The 24,306-nt window shown below is 41.9% G+C and overlaps 1 protein-coding gene across 6 annotated transcripts in view; it reads left to right on the top strand.

Moving 5' to 3' along the window:
- The first annotated feature begins 5,644 nt into the window (after window positions 1-5,644).
- MCF2L (MCF.2 cell line derived transforming sequence like) overlaps window positions 5,645-24,306 on the top strand; it is a 363,789-nt gene continuing 345,127 nt past the window's right edge. For 3 of the 6 annotated variants that reach the window (XM_077482869.1, XM_077482867.1, XM_077482862.1), the window contains exons 1-2: window positions 5,648-5,845; window positions 19,815-19,997. In XM_077482869.1, the coding sequence (XP_077338995.1) occupies window positions 19,832-19,997 (166 nt within the window). In that variant the 5' untranslated portion in view covers window positions 5,648-5,845; window positions 19,815-19,831. Of the gene's footprint in view, window positions 5,846-5,904; window positions 6,041-19,814; window positions 19,998-24,306 lie in introns of those variants that run through there. The other 3 variants (XM_077482873.1, XM_077482872.1, XM_077482863.1) reach the window with 2 other exon arrangements.

The raw sequence follows: 24,306 nt of genomic DNA, 5'->3' as shown, positions 1-24,306 counted from the left end.
ATTCTAGAAGAAACAAGGGGGGGGGGCATCTCTAAGTGTAGTATTAAAACAGTATAATTTATTGCATAAGATTAAAAACACTTACAAGATATAAGTGGGAGTAATGCTCGTCAGCCAGCTAATCACAGGCAGCAAAACATTTCCTGATCTCTGCAGCCACACATCGGGGCAATGTCTCACTGTCTCACTGCCTGTGATTAGCGCAGCGCTGCGCCAACTTCCTGGCGGGTTCAGCATGTGGACCATGCAAACATGCCTGAGCTCATGGAGAAGGTGTAGGTAGGTATGGCGCTACCCTCAAATTGCAGAACCAAGAAAAGTGTGTGCCCAAACAAAAACGATATATTATCCGCTTATTCAAAGAAGAAAAAAGGCCATTGGACCATAAATGTAAATCAATTGAAATAAATTACCTTTATCCAAAGTCCAAAGATCAATTATATCAGAGTTTGGGTAGTACCCTGCCCACCAGAAGTTTATATCCTAATCAGTTAACAGGCTATAGGAAACTTATGCAAAAACATAGAAGTAAAAATAAAATATAAAAATATAATTAAAAGGGGGAACTTAATTTGGGTGTTAGCACCTCTGTGTGGTATTAATCCCACTGATTTGTATTAGAAATTCAGTGCAATAAAAAGGGTGTCAATACAAAAAGCCATCTATACATATGTGCAAAAAAAAAAAAAGAAAACATTTCTATATATATTTTGCAAATAGAGCTCAAGTAAAAGTGACTAGTGCCCAGCAGAAATGAATACATTTCAAATATACACAGGTATAACTAAAACAAGAGTGTATAATACTAATAATGATGATAAATAGTGAATATCAAAAATTAGGATAGTAATAAAGTATAAATAAACCTAAAACTTAAAAAATGTAATTATTAAATATTAAAAAATATAAAAAAATAGTCCAAAGTCGTGATAAAGTGACTAGTGCACGGGTGATTCTTAATCTCTGGAAACGAAAGCCCGGTGCGTTTTTTCGTGCAAGTAATGGATTTGCACTCACCAGTTCCCCTGCCCCTGCAGGGGTGAAAGCGCCTTGACAGTGTGAGCCCCTGTGTCACTTTGTGGTGCTTATCCGGGTGCTTCGCTTGTCTCAGCAGGAATACATTTTTTGGATGATAAATGAAAGTGAAGGGTATCCATAGTGTAGTATGTTAAAAGAATCCAGTTTATTAACCGGCTTCCGACCAGCGTACAGGTACGTCCAATCTTTAATGCCGCCCTGCCATCGTGAGCGCGCCGGTGGCGGCTCGCTCGCATGCTGGTCGGCACCCCCGTGAGTCCGGTCGTGGGTCCCGCGGATTCGATCGCCACGGGCATACCCGCGATCGTCTCACAGGGCGGCTGAACGAGGAAATGCCGTTGTAAACAGCATTTCCCCATTTTGCCTAGCAACTAGTGACGCTGATCTCTGCTCCATGTGATTGGAGCAGAGATCAGTGTTCACTAAATTAAAGCCCAGCCCCCAACATTTAGTAACACACCCCTAGGAACACTTAACCCCTACACTGCCACCCACTGGTTAACCCCTTCCCTGCCAGTGTCATTTACACAGGAATCACTGCATTTATTTAGCCGTGATTGCTGTATAAATGACAATGGTCCCAAAAATGTGTAAAAAATGTTCGATGTGTCCGCCATAATGTCGCAGTCACAATAAAAATCGCTGATCACCGCCATTACTAGTAAAAAAAAAAATGATAAAAATGCCATAAAACTATCCCCTATTTTGTAAACGCTATAACTTTTGCGCAAATCAATAATTGCTTATTGCGATTTTTTTTTTACCAAAAATATGTAGAAGAATACATATCGGCCTAAACTGAGGGAAAACTTTTTTATATATATTTTTGGGGGATATTTATTATAGCAAAAAGTAAAAAATATTGCTTTTTTTTCAAAATTTTCACAGTTTTTTTGTTTATAGTGCAAAAAATAAAAACAGCAGAGGTGATCAAATACCACCAAAAGAAAGCTCTATTTGTGGGAAAAAAAGGACGTCAATTTTGTTTGGGTGCAATGTCACACAACTGCGCAATTGTCAGTTAAAGCGATGCAGTGCCGAATCGCAAAAAGTGCTCTGGTCAGGAAGTGGGTAAAATCTTCCGGGGCTGAAGTGGTTAAAATACGCTTATACGCTTATTGTGATTTTTTTTTTGTAAAAATATGTAGCAGAATGCATATTGGCCTAAACTGATGAAGAAATTCGATTTTCTATTTTTTTTTAGCAGAAAGTAAAAAAATTTTTTTTTCAAAATTGTCAGTCTTTTTTTATTTATCGTGCAAAAAATAAAAACCACGGAGGAGATCAAATACCACCAAAACGAAACTCTATTTGTGGGGAAAAAAGACATGTTTTATCTGGCTACAGCATCGCACAACCGTGCAATTGTCAGTTCAAGTAGCGCAGTGCCTTAAAAAAAGGCCTGGTCAGAAAGGGGGGTAAATCTCCCGGAGGCCAAGTGGTTAAATTCTTTGTAACTGTTCACATCACCGTGCTGCAGGTGTGCTGCATTTTGAAAAGTCCAACATGCTGTATCTTTGGTGCAACTTTTTCAAAAGTCAGTGGGAATGCATCAAAAGCACACCACGTCTGTGTTTTTGGTGTTTTCCGAGCGACATGTCCATGTTTCACAGGTGCATGTTGGGAGTGAAGAAACCAGAAAAGGCAGAAGAAAACGCATTAAAAGTGCATTAAAAACATGATGTGGGTTTTTCAAAAAACACATACTGTGTTTTATAGTGCGCCAGTGTGAAAAGGCCCTTAAAGTAGAAGTCCACCCTAACACTAAAATCTCAAAAGCTTCAGTTATCCACAATCTAAGATTAACGTATCTAGCCATATAAAGAAGAAAGCGAAAAAATACTTTTACTGAAGCTGCTCTGGTCCCATACTGAGCTGTCAGTGGCGGCGTCGATGTGGAGGTGGGTGCAGAGGAGTCAACGGAAGCCACATAGTAACTCTATGGGTGATGTCACTTCCCTTTCATTTCGCAGCCATTGTTGGCTGTGTCCTCTGCAGAGCTTCCGCCGCTGAAGACAGGACTGAATTGACTTAAAAAAAGGAATGTATAGCGATTTCTTCTTTAAAGGGGTTAGATAGGTTAGTCTTCGATCTTGGATGCCTAGGGATTTCGAGATTTTAGTGTTAAGGTGGTCTTCTACTTTAAAGAGTAACTCCACTTTTATTGAGAAAAAAGACTTTCCCTTCTGGGTGATCTATGTGCAATGCATGGATTTTAAGAAACTTTGTTGCAGATTCCTACCTTTTGGTATTCTGAAGGAATAGCTGTTTGTCTGTGTTTGTCTATGTGCAGTGTATCTGTATGGGAGTGATTTTATAATTGTCAATAAGCTTCTGCACCTGCAGGGCTTTAATGAGGAAAGTTGCAGGGTTTGCATCCCTTTAGGCAGGATTTCCCCAGACATTCTTGTTGCAGGGGATGCCCAAAATCTGGCTTGTATCTTAATGCAGACTTCTGGGGAAATCAGTATGCCAATCACACAAGCAGGACATTTCATTCCAGGGGGGCATTGTGTACACCATCCATAGGAGTGTGCAGCCTATTACGTTAGGGTGTGCACCCCAAAGCTCAAACCCACATGCGCCTATCTATGCAGCCTCAGCCGCAGTGGACACTGAATGAATGGGAAGTGCTCTCTGCTGAGCGGCTTACTATTCATTCACAAACTGAAGCATAGGACATCGGAAACACGTACCTGGTTGAGGCCAAGCTGATTGGAGGGCTTTCCCTTACACCTCCTGTCCTGTTTCTCCTGAAGGTGGTGACAGGATATAACAGGGCACGAAGTAGCATATAACAGGGCACGAAGTAGCATGGGTGCCTGGTTGGAGATCCTAGACAGAAGGCACTTGCAGCAAGTGCCAAGCAGCGGGCAGGCTTGTGGACTGGCATATGCTGATACACGCCAACAGGTGCAGAACATCAGGCAGACTGGTAGGTGCAGGACAGCAGCAACCAAGCTGGTGAGCAGGCAGATTCAGGGTCATGGGTGGTCAGGCAGGCAGAAGTCAATAATGACCAAGCAGCAGAGGTACAGAATCGGATCCAAAGAGGAGTCAGGGCCAAGTCAGGGTTGGTATCAAGTGAGCAGAGAAGGCACCGAAACATTAGACCAAAGGCAGAGTCAGGTCACAAGCTGGGTCAGCAAAAAAGGTATCAGGAACAAACAGAGTCAAACAGGTCAGGTATACACAGAAACCAGCACAGGATCAGGTCACAGACGGTAGAAGCCGACAACCACTCAGCAATCTTCTGGTCTATGGAGACAGTTTAAATAGGCAAGAGGACGCAGAGTAAGTTAGCGAGTCAGGAATGTCTAGTTGTCACTCGTGAATTCGTATTAGCAAGTGCAAATCTTTGTGCACAACTATGCATACGAATTCCCTGACACTATGCTTCCATTATGAATGAACACAGTAATTATGTTAATTTCGAAAAGGAAGAGGTCGGTAAATGGCATATTGATTAGCTCCTTTCCCCACTCTCCATCCTGAAACATTCCCCGCAGCAGCCGGGGGGGGGGGGAGAAGTGGGAAGCCAGCAGCACTACAGGTGGGGGAGAGCCACCCAGAGGGAAACCTGGGCAGTAGGGGGAATCTGCTCTGCACAGAGTGATTAGCACACCCACTGCGCATGCCTATGACATACTCTCTGTGTACAGAACTCCTCCAGGTAGCCATATTGTATTTGACATAGAGCTGCACGATTAATTGTCAAGAATCATTATCGCAACTTTTTCCACCGTTGCGATCTTGACAAAAGTGTTTCACGATTCTTGCTATGCAAAGAATTCTCTCTGCTCTTCTGACTCCACAGCCCTGAAAAGAAAGGAAGAAAAAAACCGGGCAGTCTACCAAGAATCACAACATTCTTTAGCAGTGATAACATTGTAACGTTTTGTCAATGGAACAGACTTCCTGTGTAAATGAGGAAAGTTTAAACACTAAACCTTTTTCTGACATTTGTTGGTTTCCAGTTAAAATCATTATTATTATTTATTTATTTTTATAGAAAATTACTTAGAACCCCAAACATTATATATATATCTATATATATCTATATATATATATATATATATATATATATAATTAGAGACCCGCCTAGAGAATAAAATGGTGGTTGTTGCAATATTTTCTGTAACACTGTATTTCAAATACAATTTTTTCATGAATTAAAAAAAAAAGAAAAAACTAACCAGTAAAGTTAGCCCAATTTTTTTGTATAATGTGAAAGATTTTACGTTGGGATCTTTATAGCCTAAGCAAAAAAAAAATTGGGATTCTCATTTTGGCCAGAATCGTGCAGCTCTAATTTGACAGAAAACAAAGCTGCAAACTTAAAAGGAAAGGTCATTTTTTTAATAGAATTTAATTACAATATAGCTTGTGTCGCAATCGTATATGAAATTGGAGTTACCCTTTCAGGACTGAGCAGATATTGAAGACACATGCTGCATGTATATGAGATGATCCATGCACGTACAAGGCTGGATAGGCAGAGTGTGCTGGCTTCAGCCTGCCAATACAGGTGTATTTTAGAGAAGGCGCTGTTCTCGGCTATGCCGCTAGGTGTCCCCCCTGAGTCATTGCAGTGCTTTCTCCAGTCTGCCTGCTGTCCTGCCTTGCATCCCCTCCACCTCCTCTCTTCTCCTCTCCTCTCCACTGTCCACACCTCCAGCATCTGTATGGCCGGAGTGTTGGTGCACATAGCCGGCTTGTTCAGCCAGGAGCAGTGCAGAGCATTATCTCCATCATCATCTGTCAGTGACAGGAGGAGGCAGCACTGTGCAAGTCTTCCAAGTGAGAGGTGAGTAGTGTCCTGCACGTGTGTCTGCATGCACCACACTGACAGCACAATACATCACAATACAGCAGCGTGCACCCAGACTGATCACATCATTACTGGACTGGGAAGGCAGGCACAGCACTCCCCACTTCATCTCCAAGTCACAGCACTCATACAAGTCTCCTTCCACTTTGAAACATTTGTTTTTCAACAAAGGTGTGTTTATTTTTTCCATTTCCTCCAAGTCTTATGTATGGCTCCGCATCTGCAGGCTGTGCATACGTGGAGCCTGACTATTGTGTTTTTATGTTTGCAGAACTGAGCAGACTATTTGTCTTCATTGTCATCCTGGGTCCAGTGCTCCTTGTTCTATGAGATCCACTCTCATATGTAGGGATATATACTGCCCAAGTTCCTATTACATGCGTTCATTAAGGGGATGTTATGTTTACCTATTTAGTTGGTGGTATTATTATTATTATTATTATTATTATTATTACAGGTATACATTTACCATTACATGCAGGATTTTTGGCTTTACAATGATCCTGGATCCAGTTCTCGGCTCTCTGTGCTGTCGTTTTAGTTTATTATTCTGCTCAAGTTCCTGATACATGCATTAGTTGAGTGAATTCAATTAATGTTAAGTTGACCTATTTAGTTGGTGTTATTTTTAATACAGTTAAACTTTTACTATTGCATGCAGGATTTTTGGCTTTACAATGATCCTGGATCCAGTTCTTGGCTCTCTGTTCTAGGAGGTTTGCTGTCATTTAGGACATGGACTTATTCTGCTGAAGTTCCTGATACATGCATTAGTTGAGTGAATTTAATTAACGTTGAGTTGACCTATTTAGTTGGTGATTTTATAACTACAGGTATACATTTACCATTACATGCAGGATACAGTAAAACCTTGGATTGGCAGCATATAGATCTCTTCCTCAATAAATGTGTAGAACCTGAAGAAGGCATCTAAGGCGTCCCAAAAACTTGCATCTCTAATACATTGTATTGGCTTCTTCAAAATATCGCTTAAAGTAAAACCTTGGATTGCAAGCAGAATTTGTTCTGGAAGCATGCTTGTAATTAAGGATGAGCTCAGGCGTGTTCACATACTCCACGTGCAGAGCCCACCAGGAAGTCGGCGCTGCGCTAATCACAGGCAGTGAGACATTGCCCCGATGTGCGGCTTCAGAGATCGAGCAATGTTTCACTGCCTGTGATTGGCGCAGCACTGCGCCGACTTCCTGGTGGGCTCTGCACGTGGAGTATGCGAACACGCCTGAGCTCATCCTTACTTGTAATCCAAAAGCACTTGTATATCAAAGAAAATTTCCCCATAAGAAATAATGGAAACTCAGATGATTTGTTCCACAACCATTTATTCATAGGTCTTTCAGTTTATATTCCATATAAAAAGATTATAACAATGTGATAGGTTGTGTGACCATAAAATGTCCATCCACAAATGGAAGCCTCCACAAGGGGATTAGAAGAAAATTCCAGCAGGAACTACAGAGTATAAAAGAGAAGAGAGGCGCCTCTAAGTGTAGCAATATGGTTACATTTAATGAAGGTACATTAAAGCGGGAGTCCACCGGGACTCCGCGTTTTTTTTTTTTTTTTAAAAGCCAGCAGCTACAAATACTGCAGCTGCTGACTTTTAAAATAGTGACACTTACCTGTCCAGCGCGCCCGCGATGTCGGCACCCGAAGCCGATCGCTAGGTCGTCTGTCGGGTCCTGCCACCGCCATCTTGGGTATGGGAATCAGGAAATGGAGCCTTTCGGCTTCATTTCCCGGTTCCCTGCTGCGCATGCACGAGCCGCGCGGCGCAATCCGGACGGTCCCCGCTGCCTCTGGGAACTGTGTGTTTCCCAGCAAGCAGCGGGGCACTTGCGCAAAGGGGCGGGCAGTTGCGGAAAGGGGCGTAATCTACGCCCCTTTCCGCAGACAGCTATCCCGGAAGTGGGTGCAGTTACCTGGATTATCCAGGTAACTGCACCCCCCTCCCCCCTGAAAGGTGCCAATTGTGGCGCCGGAGGGGGGGGGGATTCCGATGAGCGGAGGTCCATTTTAGGGTGGACCTCCGCTTTAACAACTCACATGGCTAATGATTAGGCACATCTAAGTATACAAGCACCTGGGGTAAAGCTGTCCACAAAGACCGTCCTCCGCACTGCCGACTCTCACCGATGTCAGTCTGCAATCATGACCAGTAAGACTAACCTGCAGTAAAGCGATCTGAAAGCGAGAATTGGAGCGCAGCGTGGAAGGGGTGACTTTGATGGTGATGCGAAGGATGATTTATGTGGGCATCTTTACCCCAGATGCCTGCATACTTAGATGTGCCCGTTTTAATGATCATGTGAGTTGCTAAATGTTGTACCTTCATTAAATGTAACCATATTGCTACACTTAGAGGCGCCACTCTTCTCTTTTATACTCGGTTGTGACGTGACGCTACTTGTATATCAAGACATCGCTTGTTTATCAAGTCAAATTTTTTGCTTGTCTTGCAAAATGCTCTCAAACCAAAGCTGTTACTGTATTTGGCTTTACGATGATCCTGGATCCAGTACTCAGCTCTCTGTTCTAGGAGGTTTGCTGTCATTTTAGGGTATTGCACAGATATTCATCTGTTACAGATTGCTATTTATTATTGTGTTTGTAATTAAAGCAGCAATTATTTAAAAACTGTAATATATTGCAGCTTACCGATTTTGTGGATGTGGTGGCTGCATTCGTTTTTAGTTTAGTTTTTTTTTTTTTTTGCCTTCTTTCCTCTTTCTAAAAAAACCATAGATAAAAATCATGAGTAATCCGAATAAGCTTTTAGTATGGTCAGGTGGCCCGGACCAATCCCATGGGGGTATCACTACACTTCACACGGACAACGGGTGGGCAGGAGGGGCATCTGCCCTGGGCACTATGGTATCATCATGTGAGGTGGGGGGAGAACCACGAGGAGATTAAGGGGGAGGGTTTTTGATTTGGGGGGGGCGGCAGGGGGTAAGAATTGTTTTAGAAGGGGTAATTTGGTGGGGGTGCTAGGAGTAATGGTTCAGGGGGACTTATGTTGGGAGGGGGGATAAGGGAAGTAGATTTGTGCTAGTAGGGGGGAATTTAGGGGTTTGTGCTAGATTAGGCAATAAGGCAGAGGGGGAGGGGATTTGTGCTGGGAAGAGAAAACATTTTTGGGGACAGGATTTGTGCTAGTAGGGGTAATGAGGGGGGGGATTGGGGTGATATTTGTGGAAGGAGGAGGATTTGGAGTGGGCGGGAAGAGGAGATGAGTGTTAGGAGGGGAAATTTGAGAAACATGTGGGGATGGGGCATTTGTACTGGGGAAATTTGGGGACTGGAGGGGGCAAAGATTTCTGCTGGGAGGGGGATTTGATGCAGGGGTACACATGCAGATTAGTGCCCAATTTTTTTTTGGGGGGGGGGATTTCTTTCTGACACATAATGCTAATACATCTTGGGGGGGGGGCACAGTTTGCCATGTTCGCCCTGGGCGCTAGATGACCTTCTCCCAGCACGGACTACACCAGCCAGTAGGCTTGAAGGCTGCAGCCTGCTAGAATCCTAAGGGGATTGGCATAGGTCAGCGTAGCTTGTTGGAACACATGTATTGTGACAAATTGCTTCCTCGGGAGCTTGAGTAAATATTAATGCCATATATCACACTGTAGTCTACAGTCGACTACAGTCTGATATATGGAATTCATATTTATTTAAGCTCCTGTTGAGCTTCAACAAGCTAAGCTGACCTATGCCAATCCCCTTTGGATGCTAGTAGCGTTCAAGCCTACTGGCTGGTGTGGTGATACCTCCAAGGGATTGTCCGGGCCACCTGACCATATTAGTAGCTTGTTATCATTACTCCTCCATTTTTTATTTATTTTTATCTGGTTTTCTATGTGACTTATATAAACTAAATAAAATTGTTATTTTGTTACGGTCTCTATATTGATTAGGATGTGGCACTTAGACAAATGGTCTACAAATCCACAGTACCGCCTTGTGATGATGACATTTGCTTAGAGATTCTTTCCTTTTTCACCTGGTGACCTAGCCAGTAAGTCTGTTATTTTTTAACTTCCTTTAACAGACCAAGCTGTCCAGCAAAAATGGCAGTTCAATGTTGTTCAATTGTTGGTATAACTTAGTCTTTCTCAACTAGATTTCCTCCTGAGGCTTCTAGATGTTATTTGAGCAATGAACAACTGTACTGTATTGTATTGGAATATATTCTTTTGTTTCTGAGCATGCGTGGCCTTGGTCACTCTATTTTGTTTTGGACAAATACTGTACTGATTACACCAAAATTGTTTGTTCAGGTATCGTACAAGAAAAATATTCATTCTCGTCCCTTTAGGATAATTTCGCATGAACTTTCACGATTGGCTCTTGTTAGCTGTGTACTAACAGTTTATCATAAGATTGCTTTGAAAGCTACTTGAGCAATGAGCAACTTTAGCTTCTTAGATGAGTAGATGCTGACACCAATGATCTGTTTAGCTATATATAAGGGGGAATTCTTCCAACTGAACACTAATGGAAGGAACAGTCTCCCCAGTGACCTTTGCATTAATGTTCTCTGAGCTGTAGATATAGTAATTAGTAGTACTCCGAGGCCAAAAAAAAAATATTTCCAGGGTTCCTCTATACCAGTGGTCTCAACTGCAGACCAGGGGCTGGGTATGGCCCTTTGCTTACCTTTATCTGGCCTTTGGGGCACTGTTCCTCCCACTGGCACCGTCGGTGGGGCACTGTTCCTCCCATTTAAACCAATGATGGGGCATTGTTTATGCCTACTGATGCCAGGTAATTTTCTGCTCCCACTGGTCACAGCCACAGTCTGAAGGACAGTAATCTGGCCCTTTGCTTAGATGGTTTGGAGACCCCTGCTCTATTAAAAAAAAAAAAAAAAATCTGATAAATGGTGCTAATATTGCTTTGAAATTGTTAGCTGGAGTTTGTTTGTTAGTTCATCTAAATCTGCTAGTCCATCTAACACTACTCTATCCCCTGTTTGACAATGCTGCTCCCCCGAAGCTGTTTCCACAGCTCCTCCATCCAGGCTGGAGACATGCTAAAGCTGGCTATATACTGATAGGTTGCTGAACCAGCTGAATTTTTAAATTAGTCTGTGGGCTCAACGGAAGTTAGGGTTTTTTAACCGACCTCTGTTAAAGGGGCATGTTGGAAAATTTTTCATCGATCAGAAGCTGCAGCCAGTGGTCAGTGTATTCTTTCCTTCCTGACAGTGATGAGTGCTGCTGTAAGAATGCAGTGTTTCTGCAGGGAGATTCTTTCACCTTCCCCTGTTCACGTGGCTAGAGAAATCAAGTTTTTTATTTTTAAATGACAACCAACTATGTATGGCCAGTTTAAGAATGAAGTGTGCTACTGGAAGGATCTCCGGGTGAAAAAAAGGAAGAAATAGCCTAAAGAAACTGATACAGCCAACGCATCTAAAGATTGGTAAGCTGCAATATGTTACAGTTTTTGTGGGGGGTTAATACTGCTTCAAGTGACATAAAGAGAAGAAGGCGGCAGCGACAACGACTGAAGACCGGGCCAACGCTAGTAAAAGCTGTAAGACGATAGCGGAGGACTGGCAGAAGAACTGAAGAGGGGGACAAGACCCCAAAGTCAGAAGACCCCCGGACGGTGACGAAGAAGAAAGCCAGGCTCCTCCGCTAGTAAAAGAGCTAGCAAAAGAGCAGAAGATAGCGGAGGAGTCTGGCGAGAAGACCCCCCCCAAGACGAATGACCACCGGAGCTGTCTAATAAATTATTTTAAAAACTTGTGTTTGTGTTTTTTTTAATTTACACTTTTTTCACCAGGTGAATGGGTAGGGGTACATCGTACCCCATACTCATTCACATAGGGTGGGGGGCCGGTATCTGGGGCCCCCTTATTAAAGGGGGCTCCCGAATTCTGATAAGCCCCCCTGCCTGCAGACCCTGACAACCAACGCCCAGGGTTGTCTGGAAGAGGCCCTTGTCCTCATTAACATGGGACAAGGTGCTTTGGGGTGTGCCCCCATGTTGAGGGCACGCGCCTTGGTACAGCTCAGGAGGGGGGGGGGCGCTTGCTTGTCCACACCCCCTTTCCTGACCAGCAAGGCTACGTGCTCGGATAAGGGTCTGGTATGGACTGTGGGGGGGATCCCCACGCCGCTTTTTCGGCATAGGGCTTCCCCTTTAAGTCCATACCAGGTGACGGGGCCAGCGACGTGTCAATCTCGCCGATGGAGGCAGCGACATTGACTTATTTCGCTACTGGAGCCGCGTTCAAAATGAAAGGACTTTTCTCCGTGTGTGGGCAAGTCCGTTCGTTTTAAAAAGTGTTCCCAAAAGTCCGGACCAAGTCTGCCGGGTAGTCTGATCGTGTGTATGTGGCATTTGGTTTTCTTTAGAACCTCAGTTGAGAATGGCTGTATTAGACCATACTAACTTTTTTTTTTTTTTATTTTTATTTTTTTTTTTAGGTGATACCCATGAACCTGTTGGGATTGTATCTGCCATCATAGTTCTTTATTTTAGCAGATTTATAGAAAAATAAATTGGTGATAACAGAAAAAAGTGGTCCATGGAGTATGCCTGAATTTTTCTTTAATATTTTTTTTTTTTTTTTTTTTTTGAAGTATAGATATTTGTTTGTCCTATGCATGATTGAATCCACTTACTGTTGTCTGAATATCTCTGTTGGAAGTCTATTCCAAGCATTAACTACTCTTTTGATAAAATAATACATCCTAAGACTGGTTTTGAACTTTTCCAAGATAATACCTGGCAATGAAGGCATTTGATGCAGACAAAGATGATTTATATCCTTTTTGGCTATTGAGAAATGTATTTCAATTAACATTTTTGTGCCCAGAGTTCAGTTTAAAATAGACAGACCATGACTTGTCTGTAGGGGCCCAATCACACGAATGTGTTTTGGTAACGCACATTTATCAGCAATTCACAGAACAACTAAGTACAGTGTGCTGTGGTACACTTTATTTTGAATGGAAGCCCAATGCAACTAGGCAGTGCACTATAAAATATACAGTAGATGTAAACCATCCATGTGTATCTTTTAAAATATGCATTGTAGTGCCTCATTTTGAATGGGCTGCCTTAGCATAATACTCATTACACTGAAAAATTCCAGACCAGTTTGACTGATATGTCAATTTGACTACGAGAGCTGAAAACTAAGCACATACACGGCTGCCCATTACTTGTTCTCTGCTGGATTGTTAAAGTAGAAATATAGGCAACATTTTTGTTTTAATTTTGTATAGAGTTATATTTTTATTGAGGATTATAACTCGTGTGTGTGTGTGTGTGTGTGTGTGTGTATATGTATGTATGTATGTATGTATGTGTGTATATATATATATATATATATATATATATATATATATATATATATATATATATATATATATATATATATATATATATATATATATATATATATATATATATATATATATATATATATATATATATATATATATAAATATAAATTATACATTTTTTTTTTTTTTGTCATCTGTGTCCAGATTTCCCTTTACTTCCTGTCCCATAGCCAAAACAGAAAGTAAGAGGAAGTTCCTCCAAAGTCATGGAATCCCTGGTTGTCACCAAAACTAGTGATCTTGTTGCAAGATTTCCCCTCTATTTCTGTGATCACTACAGTTGTCATTTTCTCTCACTCTCAGTGATAATGATCACCAGGAGAAATGGAGAGGGTGACTCTCCCTAAAAGGGATAGAGATCACAATAAAAACCTGACAGGCGTTCCAATCCTTCTCCACTCCATCCAAAACTAGAAAAAAATTATTCCTTTAGTTATACATTACAAAATGAGGAACATCAAAAGTAATGTGTGGGCTAGTCCGTTCATTTCAAAAAGGGTTCCCAAAAGTCTGCGCCCCCCCCCCCCCAGGAAATGTATGGAAACATTCTATAGTTCAAATGTCCATCAGATGCTATGAAATCATTATTTTAGCTGAAGTTGTTGCTCAATTGCTGCAACTTGAAATTGATAATGTATTGGCTGTGTCTGTTCTGTAGGCTGTTGAGAAGTAAACGTTGATACTAATGTTGGTCTTAAACAAGGCAAATTTCAAGCTGTGGTAGATCTGTCTGCACCACTCTGCCCGGCATTATTCTCTGAAAATTTAAGGAGCCAAGAGCAAAATTGTCAGATGAGCAGTGGTTGCAGCCCCTGTTCAGGTATCCTAACAGCCACAGGGGCTGCGACTTGTCATATTGCAATAGCCAGCAGGCGGTGTTGTTTAGTGTGGATGGAGGAATCTGTAAATTCCCTTCATTCAGCCCACAGGACTGAACAAGAAAAATCTCAGTGTATGTCCAGTCTATGATGAACTTTCAGAAGGGATCTCATCCACCAGGTCTTGGCTTGCTGCTTGGCTGTGGCCTTTCTCCTCCCAGACCTCCAGCCAGCTTCAGATCCCCTAACCTCCCCCAGCCTCAGCAGTGCTCTCTAGCTTTCTGCACAGCTTCCAGCCCTTCCTAGTGCTCCTGACCTCCAACATTTTCCCTTAGTTCACTATAACCTGCAGTGCCCTGAAGTCTCCCACAGTGACTGTACAAACCCCCCAGCCTCCTGGAGAAATCTCCAACCCCCTCCAGAGAACCTAGCCCCCACAAGGTTCCCTGGGTCTCTCCAGAAACCTCATTCTCTACAAGGCCACCAAGTCTGCTGCAAAAATACAACCTCTGTCAGAGCCCCCATCCCCCCCCCCCCAAATGACACCCAGCCCTATCCAGAGCCTTTCATCATTTCATCATACTCCCATACTTAACCTTTGTGGCTGTAGCCCCACATGTACTGTCAATAATAGTTTTTTTGTTTTTTTCAACATTTTACAGGGACGGTGGTGTCGTAAGCGGGAATATTTCTTATGTTTTAATCTGATAGACTTAAATGCTTTGCGAAACATTCACTGCATTGTTTATAGGCTATGTTTAGATTGCTGTAGTACACAATTTGAATCCATAGATAAAGTTTTCTATATCCCTCACCACTGATTTTATTCTCCGACAAACTAGACTACGTATACAGCACAGTCATGGCAACCCAAAGTTTAAGAAACTGCTATACAGCTATATACAGTACCACACTAAAAGATCTATGTATGACAATTATGTCTGGATCCACTCAGATGCCTGGCCAACAGCTGGCTCAGCCTCTCAGCACATCGCTGAGAGCCTGAGCCATCAACTACTGGAGGGGCAGAGCAGAGAGCCAGTGACTGACAGTCTCTGCTTAGAGCATACCTGAGAACTGAGTGATCAGTGGTCTTTGCGCGGTTTTGGTGTGGAGCTGGCAGGGGACAGCTGCAGCATCGGATTGATGCTGCAGCCATGTAGGTGAGTATGAATATTATTATTATTTTTTTTTTTTTGGATTCCGCACTTTTTTAAATACATACACCCCTTTTATTTACCAACCCTTAGGGGTCAATGTATGACAAAAATGTAAATATAGACCCCTGATGGTTGATGGATAACAGTATTTAGAAATAGTGTACCGGCTAAAACAATTTCCATATAGAGTGTGTGTGTGTGTATAGTTCTTTAGCATTAAATGCAGCATATTAACCATAGTTTTAAACCCATCCTTATTCTTTTACATAGAGACCACATTATGTTAATATTCATTAGGTACCAAACATGGACCAAACCGTGGAAAAGTCCTGTCCAGTACTGTATCTAGATATATCTACAGACATAATTGTTATCTTCTGATTGGTCAGTATCAGCTGAACCACAACTGATATATGTGCCAAGGAACTGAAAGTAAGAACCTTAACTGATACACATTTATCCTATTATTGTCAGTCCAGCTCGGTCTGTACACATTTATTTCTGTTTGTACATTTTTTTTTTTTCCAATTTTGTGATTCTAACTTTATCTTTTTGTAGTTTGTTATATCCACTAGTTCCAAAATAGAAGGTGCTCTATTATTGGGACCATTTCCAGAGTAAAAATAAGGAATACTCACACCTGTTGCAAAGTGTTATCTTATGTGCCAGACATATCTACAGGTCAGGGTTTCACAAAGCTTACAAGCTGGAACGCTCTGAAGTTTAGACTTCAGTTCAGTTGATGATATATTTGTTAAGTGAGAGTGATTTTTTAGTTTGGTAAAATATTTATTTTTAATATACCTATTTTATATCCAATATGTATATGCAGCATTCAGAATAATACTGTATATTATCTATTTATTACTGCCCTTAAGGGTATATCATAAAAGGCAAGGTTAGCACATTTACCCTGCAACTTTAATAGCAAATTGCATGAAATATTCCAGTGTACCTGTTCACTAACAATCCCCAGCTGTGCCATAATATCTTCACAGATTGTAAAGGCAATGTATATTGTTGTGTACATACTATATTTGTGGATTGGTAGGCTGAAAAATATGAAATGTTGCGTTTTTTAATATAATTTATTTATTTTTTATAAGCTTGTTATGTAGAGAGCTGGTTCGCTAAAGATTTTCTGTACACAGACTGCTGAATGTTTCAGAGTGACCCATTCTCCACACCAGAAAGGTTCAGGGAGGATAGGAAGGTTCCTACAGACATACAAACAATTGGATCAGTGAACCTTCTCTTTTGTTTGTAGCTACATGTGTCAACCTGTGCTGGGAGAACTGCTGGGGCCAAACTTGCAGATCTCTACTGCTAAGGATAGTTGCCTGGCTGTCATTCAGTTTAAGACACTGGCCAGGGACATGTACGGAGAGCAGGAGTGTTGACTTAATTTCTAGCATGCTTGTACTAGGTTAGTGCTCAAGAGTATTAAAACCAGTATGTGTATATATCCAGCACTGGGAAGATCTCTCCAAAATGCTTCCACATAAAAAAGGCATTCTGCTACCCATTTCTTAGCTATAATACAGTGCTCAGGGCCTGGGCATGCCAATGTTTACAGAATTACGTTGGTTCAATCTGGACCAACATAAGTAAGTGCTATACCTGTGGGCAGGCCAGGGCTTTTTTTTTCAGCAGGAATGTGGGGAAACGCAGTTCCGGCACCTCCAGAACTGATTGGCAAGGGGTGTGCTGGAGGGTCTATTGATGTTGGGATCTGTTTTTGTGGAGGAAGGGGGTCTATTATTGCTTGAGAGATCTGTTGTTCATTGGGAAACTATTGTTGCTGGGGTAAGTCTTATGTTGCTGGGAGGGAGGGGTCTTTGTTGCTGGCTACTGGAGGGTCTATAGATGCTGGATGCTGGGGAATCTATTGTTGCTGGAGGGGATCTATTTTTGCAGGGGGGGGGCGGTCTATTGTTGCTGGGGAGGTCTATTGTTGCTGGTGGGGATCTACTTTTCCTGGGGGTGGGTCTTATGTTGCAGGAAGTCAATTGTTGGTTTACTGATGCTGGCTATTGGGAGTCCATTGTTGCCGGGGTCTATCTATTGTTGCTAGATCTATTTTACTGTCTTTCTATTTATCATTAACAAATTCCATATAAAATTCTTAGCAGCACAAAATGATACTTGGCTCTGTATTCTCTAAAAGGGGTGGTACTCAGAGGTGGGTAAGGGGTGGAACCAAGGAATAGTGCTCACAGGTGGGTAGGGGTGGAGTCCAGGGCTGATTCAGAAGGGAGGAGTTCCTGCACCTATTCTCTGAGGAAAAAAAGCCTGTGGGATTCCTGTTGAAGCTAAAAATCACTGTAGTAGGCAATGCTACACTATCTTCACTAGCTTCCTGGTCCTGTGTTGAGCAGCTTCCCTTGCTGCAATGTGAACATAAGATGTCGCTTGCTTGACACAGACGCCATTCAGAGAACACAGCATTTTCTCAATGAATGAAAAGTGTTCTATGATTGAATGAGGTGGAGAGGTGGGGCTGTGAAGTCACACGTTTCACCTTGTCCAATCATAGATTGATCTCTACTAGCTGGGACACAAAAGCTAGTAGAGATCACTTTATTAGTTGTGCCTACTACAGTAATTTCCAGCTTCCTTGGGGATCCCACAGGTATGGCACATACATAATTCAGCTAGCCATAGATGGATCGAAATTTGATCGATTCAGCAGGGACTGGTCGAATGTCTATCCATCTATGGCCATTCTCTTTTGAGAGGAGTTGATCTAGTGATTGCCTTCTCCCGAACAGGACAGTTGGTAAATTTTCATTCAGTTGGTGTATGCAGACCATCGGCTGCAGTTCTGATCGGTGCATTCTGACAGCGGAGGAGTTCCACTGTCAGAATACAATAGCGCAGTGGGGAGGATTCTCTACCCCCCTCGAATGTGTGAATGGGGGAATATGTTCTATTTTTTTTCAATCAGCCCACTGGCTGATTAAAAAAAAAGATAAATGTATAGCCAGTCTTACACTGGTCCAAGCCGGACCAATGTAACTACTGTATGTTAAGCTTGCCGTATCTAAACTTCAGCTTTAAAGCAAGTATTTGCATAGGCACCATGGGATCACTCCAGACAATGCAACATGAACAGATAATATAACAAAGTCTGTTAAAGCTACTAGTTTTGCTATGATCATTTTTGTCTGCAGGTTCACGTTACACTCCACAGAATTTGTTCATGCTCCGTGACATCCAAAAATTGACCACACAATACTAGAGAAAGAAAGGGGGAGGCGTGCGTCCAGGAAAAGTTTGCTGGGAAAGTTTGTTTAATTTGTTCAACTGAAAAAAAAGCATTTTATATAGGTACGGTAGAAACTGATATCATGGCTTTGTGACTTGGGCCATGAGCACTTGGCAGTGTTAAACACTGTTATGGTGCTACAAACTTTATACATTTTACAATGTGTGCAATAATAACATACTGCATAATTAATCTCATTATCTGGTAAGAATGCTGGTAGATTTAAAATGATTTTTTTAAGAATGGCATACAAGCAGTAGTGAAGTGCTGTACCTTATGTTTAACTATTAGTCCTATGGCATACCTCCCAACTGCCCCTGATTTTGAGTGACTGTCCCTCATTTTGGTCTGATCTGCCATATTTATTGTCATATAACACTCACCGGCGTATAACACGCACCTCAAGTTTAGGAGGGAATTTAAAAGAAAAAAAAAAAACTTTTAGGAGGGAAGTTTAAGGAAAAAAAAACTTACATTTAAATGCCCATCAATGCAGCCTTGCCAGTCCTTTTCAGCCTTCTATTGCAGCCTTGCCAGTCATTTGCAGCCTTGTCAGTGATTTGCAGCCTTCTATTGCAGCCTTGCCAGTCATTTGCAGCCTTGTCAGTGATTTGCAGCCTTCTATTGCAGCCTTGCCAGTCATTTGCAGCCTCGTTAGTGTGTTTGCCTTTTAAAAATGGTGCCGCCGAGATACAGAGCAGGTCTCCTGTGTATCTCGGCAGCCTTCGGCTATTTTCGGCCACACTCGGCCGTTCTCGGTGGCTTTCCGAAAGCCGCCGAGAATGGCCAAAGATAGCCGAGAACAGCCGAAGATAGCCGAATCCCCGGAAGCCGCAGAGAGCGGCAGAAGGGGATAGAAACAGCGGGGGATCAGCGTATAACAAGCACCCCCAAATTCCCCCTGATTTTAGGGGGAAAAAAGTGTGTGTTATACGCCGATAAATACGGTATATAGTTGTATATAAAATGCACTTTATCATTCAAAAAGTGTTTTCCCAGTGCTAAACCTTTCATCAAATTTCTAAATTGCTGCATTTGTACACTTTGAAAGCCAATATAACAGAACAGTAGTGGTAAAAAAAAAGCCCTTAATTAACCTTTTTTGGGGTGAATTCTCCTTTTTAAGGGGTGTGTCCCATACCTACATACATTTTCTAGTAGGTGTCCCTCATTCCCATCTCAAAATGTTGGGAGGTATGCTATGGAGTGTCTAAGAACAAAATCTACATTGAGATAAACCCTTGTTAAATGCTGACTTAATTGCATGGTCATCAGAATTTGCCATCATTCTTGTTGAATCTTTATGTCACTCAGGTGCAGACCAGGTTTTCATGACTGACTGCTGGAGCATCTTCCTGTGCCGAGAACTCGGAAGTAGCATCTGTTTAGCTAAACAGAGATCCTCCAGTGATGAAGAGGAAGAAGAGAACTATCACCAGGTGGTGGTGTCTGACGTCATCCAACTTGTCCCCGATGATCAGCCAGAGATACAAACAGGTACACAATGGACTTGTCTCTTATTAATTGCCAGCTTTTCACTTCATATTCGTTCCACAATTTATCAGGAAGCAACCAGAATGCACCTTTGCACTGATATAAGATCATTGCTGATTGGATGCTGTGGGTTACTCTGCTTTGCATTTAATAAACAAGCTTCATTGTAGTAAAGGCTTAACAATGGTGTTATACGTGTTTTTAATAGGAAATGCTATGACCTCTGACATTGTTTGTTTTAACGCTGACCAGAGTTTTTTAAATGTAGATCCCCAGCGCAAGTCTTTCCGCATTGGTCAGTTAACTTGACAATAACACTTTCATAAAAATTTGGGATGAATGTGAAAAGCAATTGCAGAGCCCTGACAAGTTGCAACCATATTTTGCTGAATACAGTAATTTCCTGTGATCATCAGCACCATTTAGTGGCCATAATGAAGTATTTTTTCTGAACTGCCTCAATCAGAAAAAAACATACTATGGCCACTAGATGGAGATGATGGTCATTGGAATTCTCTGTATGGCCTCATGCACACAGGGCGTGTTTTTTTTTTTTTTTTTTTTTAACAGCTTAAAAACCGCTTTTCCATGTTATTATATGTGTTTATTCACACAAAGGCTCTTAGAAGCATTTAATGTCATAGGCAGGGCTTTTTTTCAGCGGGAACATGGGGGAACGCAGTTCCGGCACCTCCAGCACTGACTGTATGTAATGGCAAGAAAAGCTGAGGTGTGCTGCAGGGTCTATTGATTGGGGGGATCTATTCTTGTTGGAGGGGGTCTATTTTTGCAGGGGGTCTATTGTTGCTGAGGAGGTCTAATGTTGCTGGTGGGGAACCTATTTTTCTTTTCAAAGATTTTATTGGTATCAAACAGGTAACATGTACTGGTACATGCAATTCAGCTTGTGGTTGTTACATTGAGCAGAGCACATTCAGTTAAAAGGAAGGTGATTACAGATTAAAGTGCTACACTCAGGGGATACTAACAAAAGCCTTATTCACAACCAAAATTTGAGCTCTAACTTAATAATCAGCGGGGGCCAAGACCCAACGCTACACACTGGTTCTTTCATAACGCTACTCTGTGGATAAAGATGCATAACAGTGGATATGCCACGGGGGCATCAAGCATCGTTGTCTGCGGAGCATATAGGATTATAGGGGGGGGGGGGGAATTACAAGGAGGGGAGGACAGAAGGAAGGTTGAGAAAGAGAAGAAGAGCTGCACTGGGGAACCTATTTTTTGCTGAGGGTGGGTCTTATATTGCTGGGGGGTCAAATGTTGCTGGGAGAGATCTACTGTTGAGGGAGGGATCTATTTTTATTGGCTGAGGGAGAGTCTATTGGTGCTGGCCGCAGGGAAATTTTGTTGCGTATGGTCCATTTTTAGGGGGATCTATTGTTGCTGGTGTGGGCCCTATTGTTACTGGCTGCGGGGGATCTATTTTACTGCTTTTCTTGCTATCATTACCAAATTCCATACAAATTACTGAGCACCACAAAATTATATGTGGTTTTGTATTCTTTAAAAGAGGCAGTACTGGGAGGTGGGTAGGGGTTGGAACCAAGGAATAGGGCTCGGAGGTGGGTAGGGGTGGAGACAAGGGGTGACTCGGAAAGGGGGAGTTCCTGCACCTATTCTCAGTGTTAAAAAAAAAAAAATTAGCCGCAAAGCCAGTATCGACACCAGGAATGCACTTTTTTGAAGCATTTTGCATTGGCTTTTATGAGCATTTAGCAGCATTTTTTTTTTTTGTTTTTTTTGTTTTTTTTTGTTTTAAAGAACACTGCTCTCTTTTTTAGTTTCCACTCTAAAATCCCATAACTACAGCTTAACCACTTCAGCCCCAGAAGATTTTACCCCCCCCCCTCCTCCTGACCAGAGCGCTTTTTGCAATACGGCACTGCGTCGCTTTAACTGACAATTGCACGGTTACACCCAAACAAAATTGACGCAATTTTTTCCCACAAATAGAGCTTTCATTTGGTGATATTTGATCACCTCTGCGGTTATTTTTTGCGCTATAAACAAAAAAAAAACGACAATTTCGAAAAAAAACAAAGCAATATTTTTTACTTTTTGTTATAACAAATACCCCCCAAAAATATATATATAAAAAAAAAATGTTTTGCCTCAGTTTAGGCCGTTATGTATTCTTCTACATACTTTTGGTAAAAAAACAAGTGCATATTGATTGGTTTGCACAAAGTTATAGCGTCTACAAAATCAGGGATAGTTGCATTTTTATTATTAATAATAATTTTTTTTTTTTTGCGGACTGTGACATTATGGTTGACACATCAGATACTTTTGACACATAAAAATGCACTGATTACTTTAAAAAATGCCACTGGCAAGGAATGGGTTAACACTAGGGGTGCAATCAAGGGGTTAATTGCGTTCCCTAGTGTGTGTTCTAACTAAAGGGCAGGAGGAGACTGTGTAGGGGAGATGACAGATTGCTGTTCATACTCTGTATGCAAAAGACAATCAGTCTCTTCTGCCCTCAGAGAACCAGAAACTGTGTGTGTTTACGCACACAGATCATGGTTCTCGGTGTACCACGAGTGATCGTGGGAGCCCGGCTGTGATCACACCCGCTGGCCACTCGCTTTCCGCTCTGTGGGCAAGCAGTGGGTGTACATGCCCCTAGTGGCCACAGGGCGAAGCGACGTTACAGAATGTCGGTTTGCCCAGCCATGGCATTCTGCCACAGTAAAACTGTGGCGGCTAGTCCACAAGTGGTTAAAAACACTTGATGCGGCTTAACACTGCGTACAGCGTTAACATGAGTTTAGCTGCGTCGGGGAGGGGGGTTTACAGCTCTACTACTGGTCTTCTTAACGCGCTGTTTTTTTTTTTTTTTTTTTTTTTTTTTTTTCAGCTTGCAAATGCCTATGCCGCTAAAATCTCCTAAAAGCCAATGTGTCCATGGACACATAGAATAACAAGAAGGGGCATTTTTAAGCTGTAAAAAAAATAAAAAGGCCTGTGTGCATGAGGCCTTAAGATAAAGACGGTCAGAATTCATCAGGGCTAGGTGAAAACTTTTCTGACTATTAAATGGACCTCTTTGACTAATGTTTATGACTGACAGCAAATCTGAGGACTAGGAAGACACAGTTCCACATTCCTAGATCTCTGCTGCAATGTTAATGATCTCACAGCAAAATCCATTCTACGTTTGCGTAGCTCCTAACTGTCCCTGATCTCTAGGGACTGCCCCTGATTTGGAACAAAGTCCCTCTGCCCCTCTTTCCTCCTCATTTGTTCCTTAGTTTGGTCTGATCTATAAAGTTGTATAAAAAATACACTACTTATCCATCAAAAATAATTTCCCAATGCTAAACCTTAAATCCAATTTCTAAGTTGCTGCATTTTTAGATTTCGCAAGGCAGAATAAAGGAATAGTAGTGGTAAAAAAAGCACTTGTGGGTTTACCTAATAATTTTATTTTTTTTGTATAATTCTCCTCCTATACGGAGGTGTGGCATGTGTCCTATGCATGCATACTTTTGCTAATCTGTGTCCCTCATTCACATCTCAAAAAGTTGTGAGGAATGCATTTGGACTTAGTCATATTGTGTTACAAAGGGGTTAAAATGCATACGGGCCTAATTTACTAAAGCTTATGCATGTACATCAGAACAAAGATAATGACCAGATAACCGATACATGTCATCACAATATGAATGCATTTACTAAGAAGTTTGTTTTGCTCCTGTGTCTGTAAAATAAGTTCCCCTTGGGCAATGGTCACGATCCCATCGGTAACCACAGGGTTCCCAAAATAGTGATTTTAAAAAAGTGTCCTTCAGCAAGGGCTTTTACATGATTAAACAAAATAGCTCTTTCGTTTGCTTTTATATTAAAAAAGCAACATTATTGATGAGTGGACAGTTTACGCTGAGGTGGATCTTTGTGATTGGTTATGGGGAGTATTTAAAGAGTATGTAAGCTCAACATTTTATATTCCTGATATATGATGGCTGTACCATGTACTTGTATGAAAAAAGTATCCTCTTGTCTTTGTATTTATTCATTTATGTGAAATCCCTGGCGTTCCTGCTAATTCCCTTGCTTTCCAAATTAAAACTGACAACACACGAGGCATGAGAGCACCTCAGCTATGCTGGGAACTCGATATGCTCTCCTATAATGATCAGACTTATTCTGACATGCCCCTCCTGTACAGCCATTCACCCACTCGGGTACTGCCCGAGGGCCCCCGGGCCACTAGGGGGCCCCATCAGGGTTGCCAGCCTCTGTAAAACCAGGGACAGTATGTAAAAAAAAATCTGTGTGTTTG

Source organism: Lithobates pipiens, unplaced genomic scaffold, assembly GCF_037356315.1.
Source record: "Lithobates pipiens isolate NorthernLeopardFrog02 unplaced genomic scaffold, aLitPip1_a1.2 Scaffold_16, whole genome shotgun sequence".
In the NCBI taxonomy this organism is placed as follows: domain Eukaryota; kingdom Metazoa; phylum Chordata; class Amphibia; order Anura; family Ranidae; genus Lithobates; species Lithobates pipiens.
This window is presented reverse-complemented; position numbering and strand designations above follow the sequence as displayed.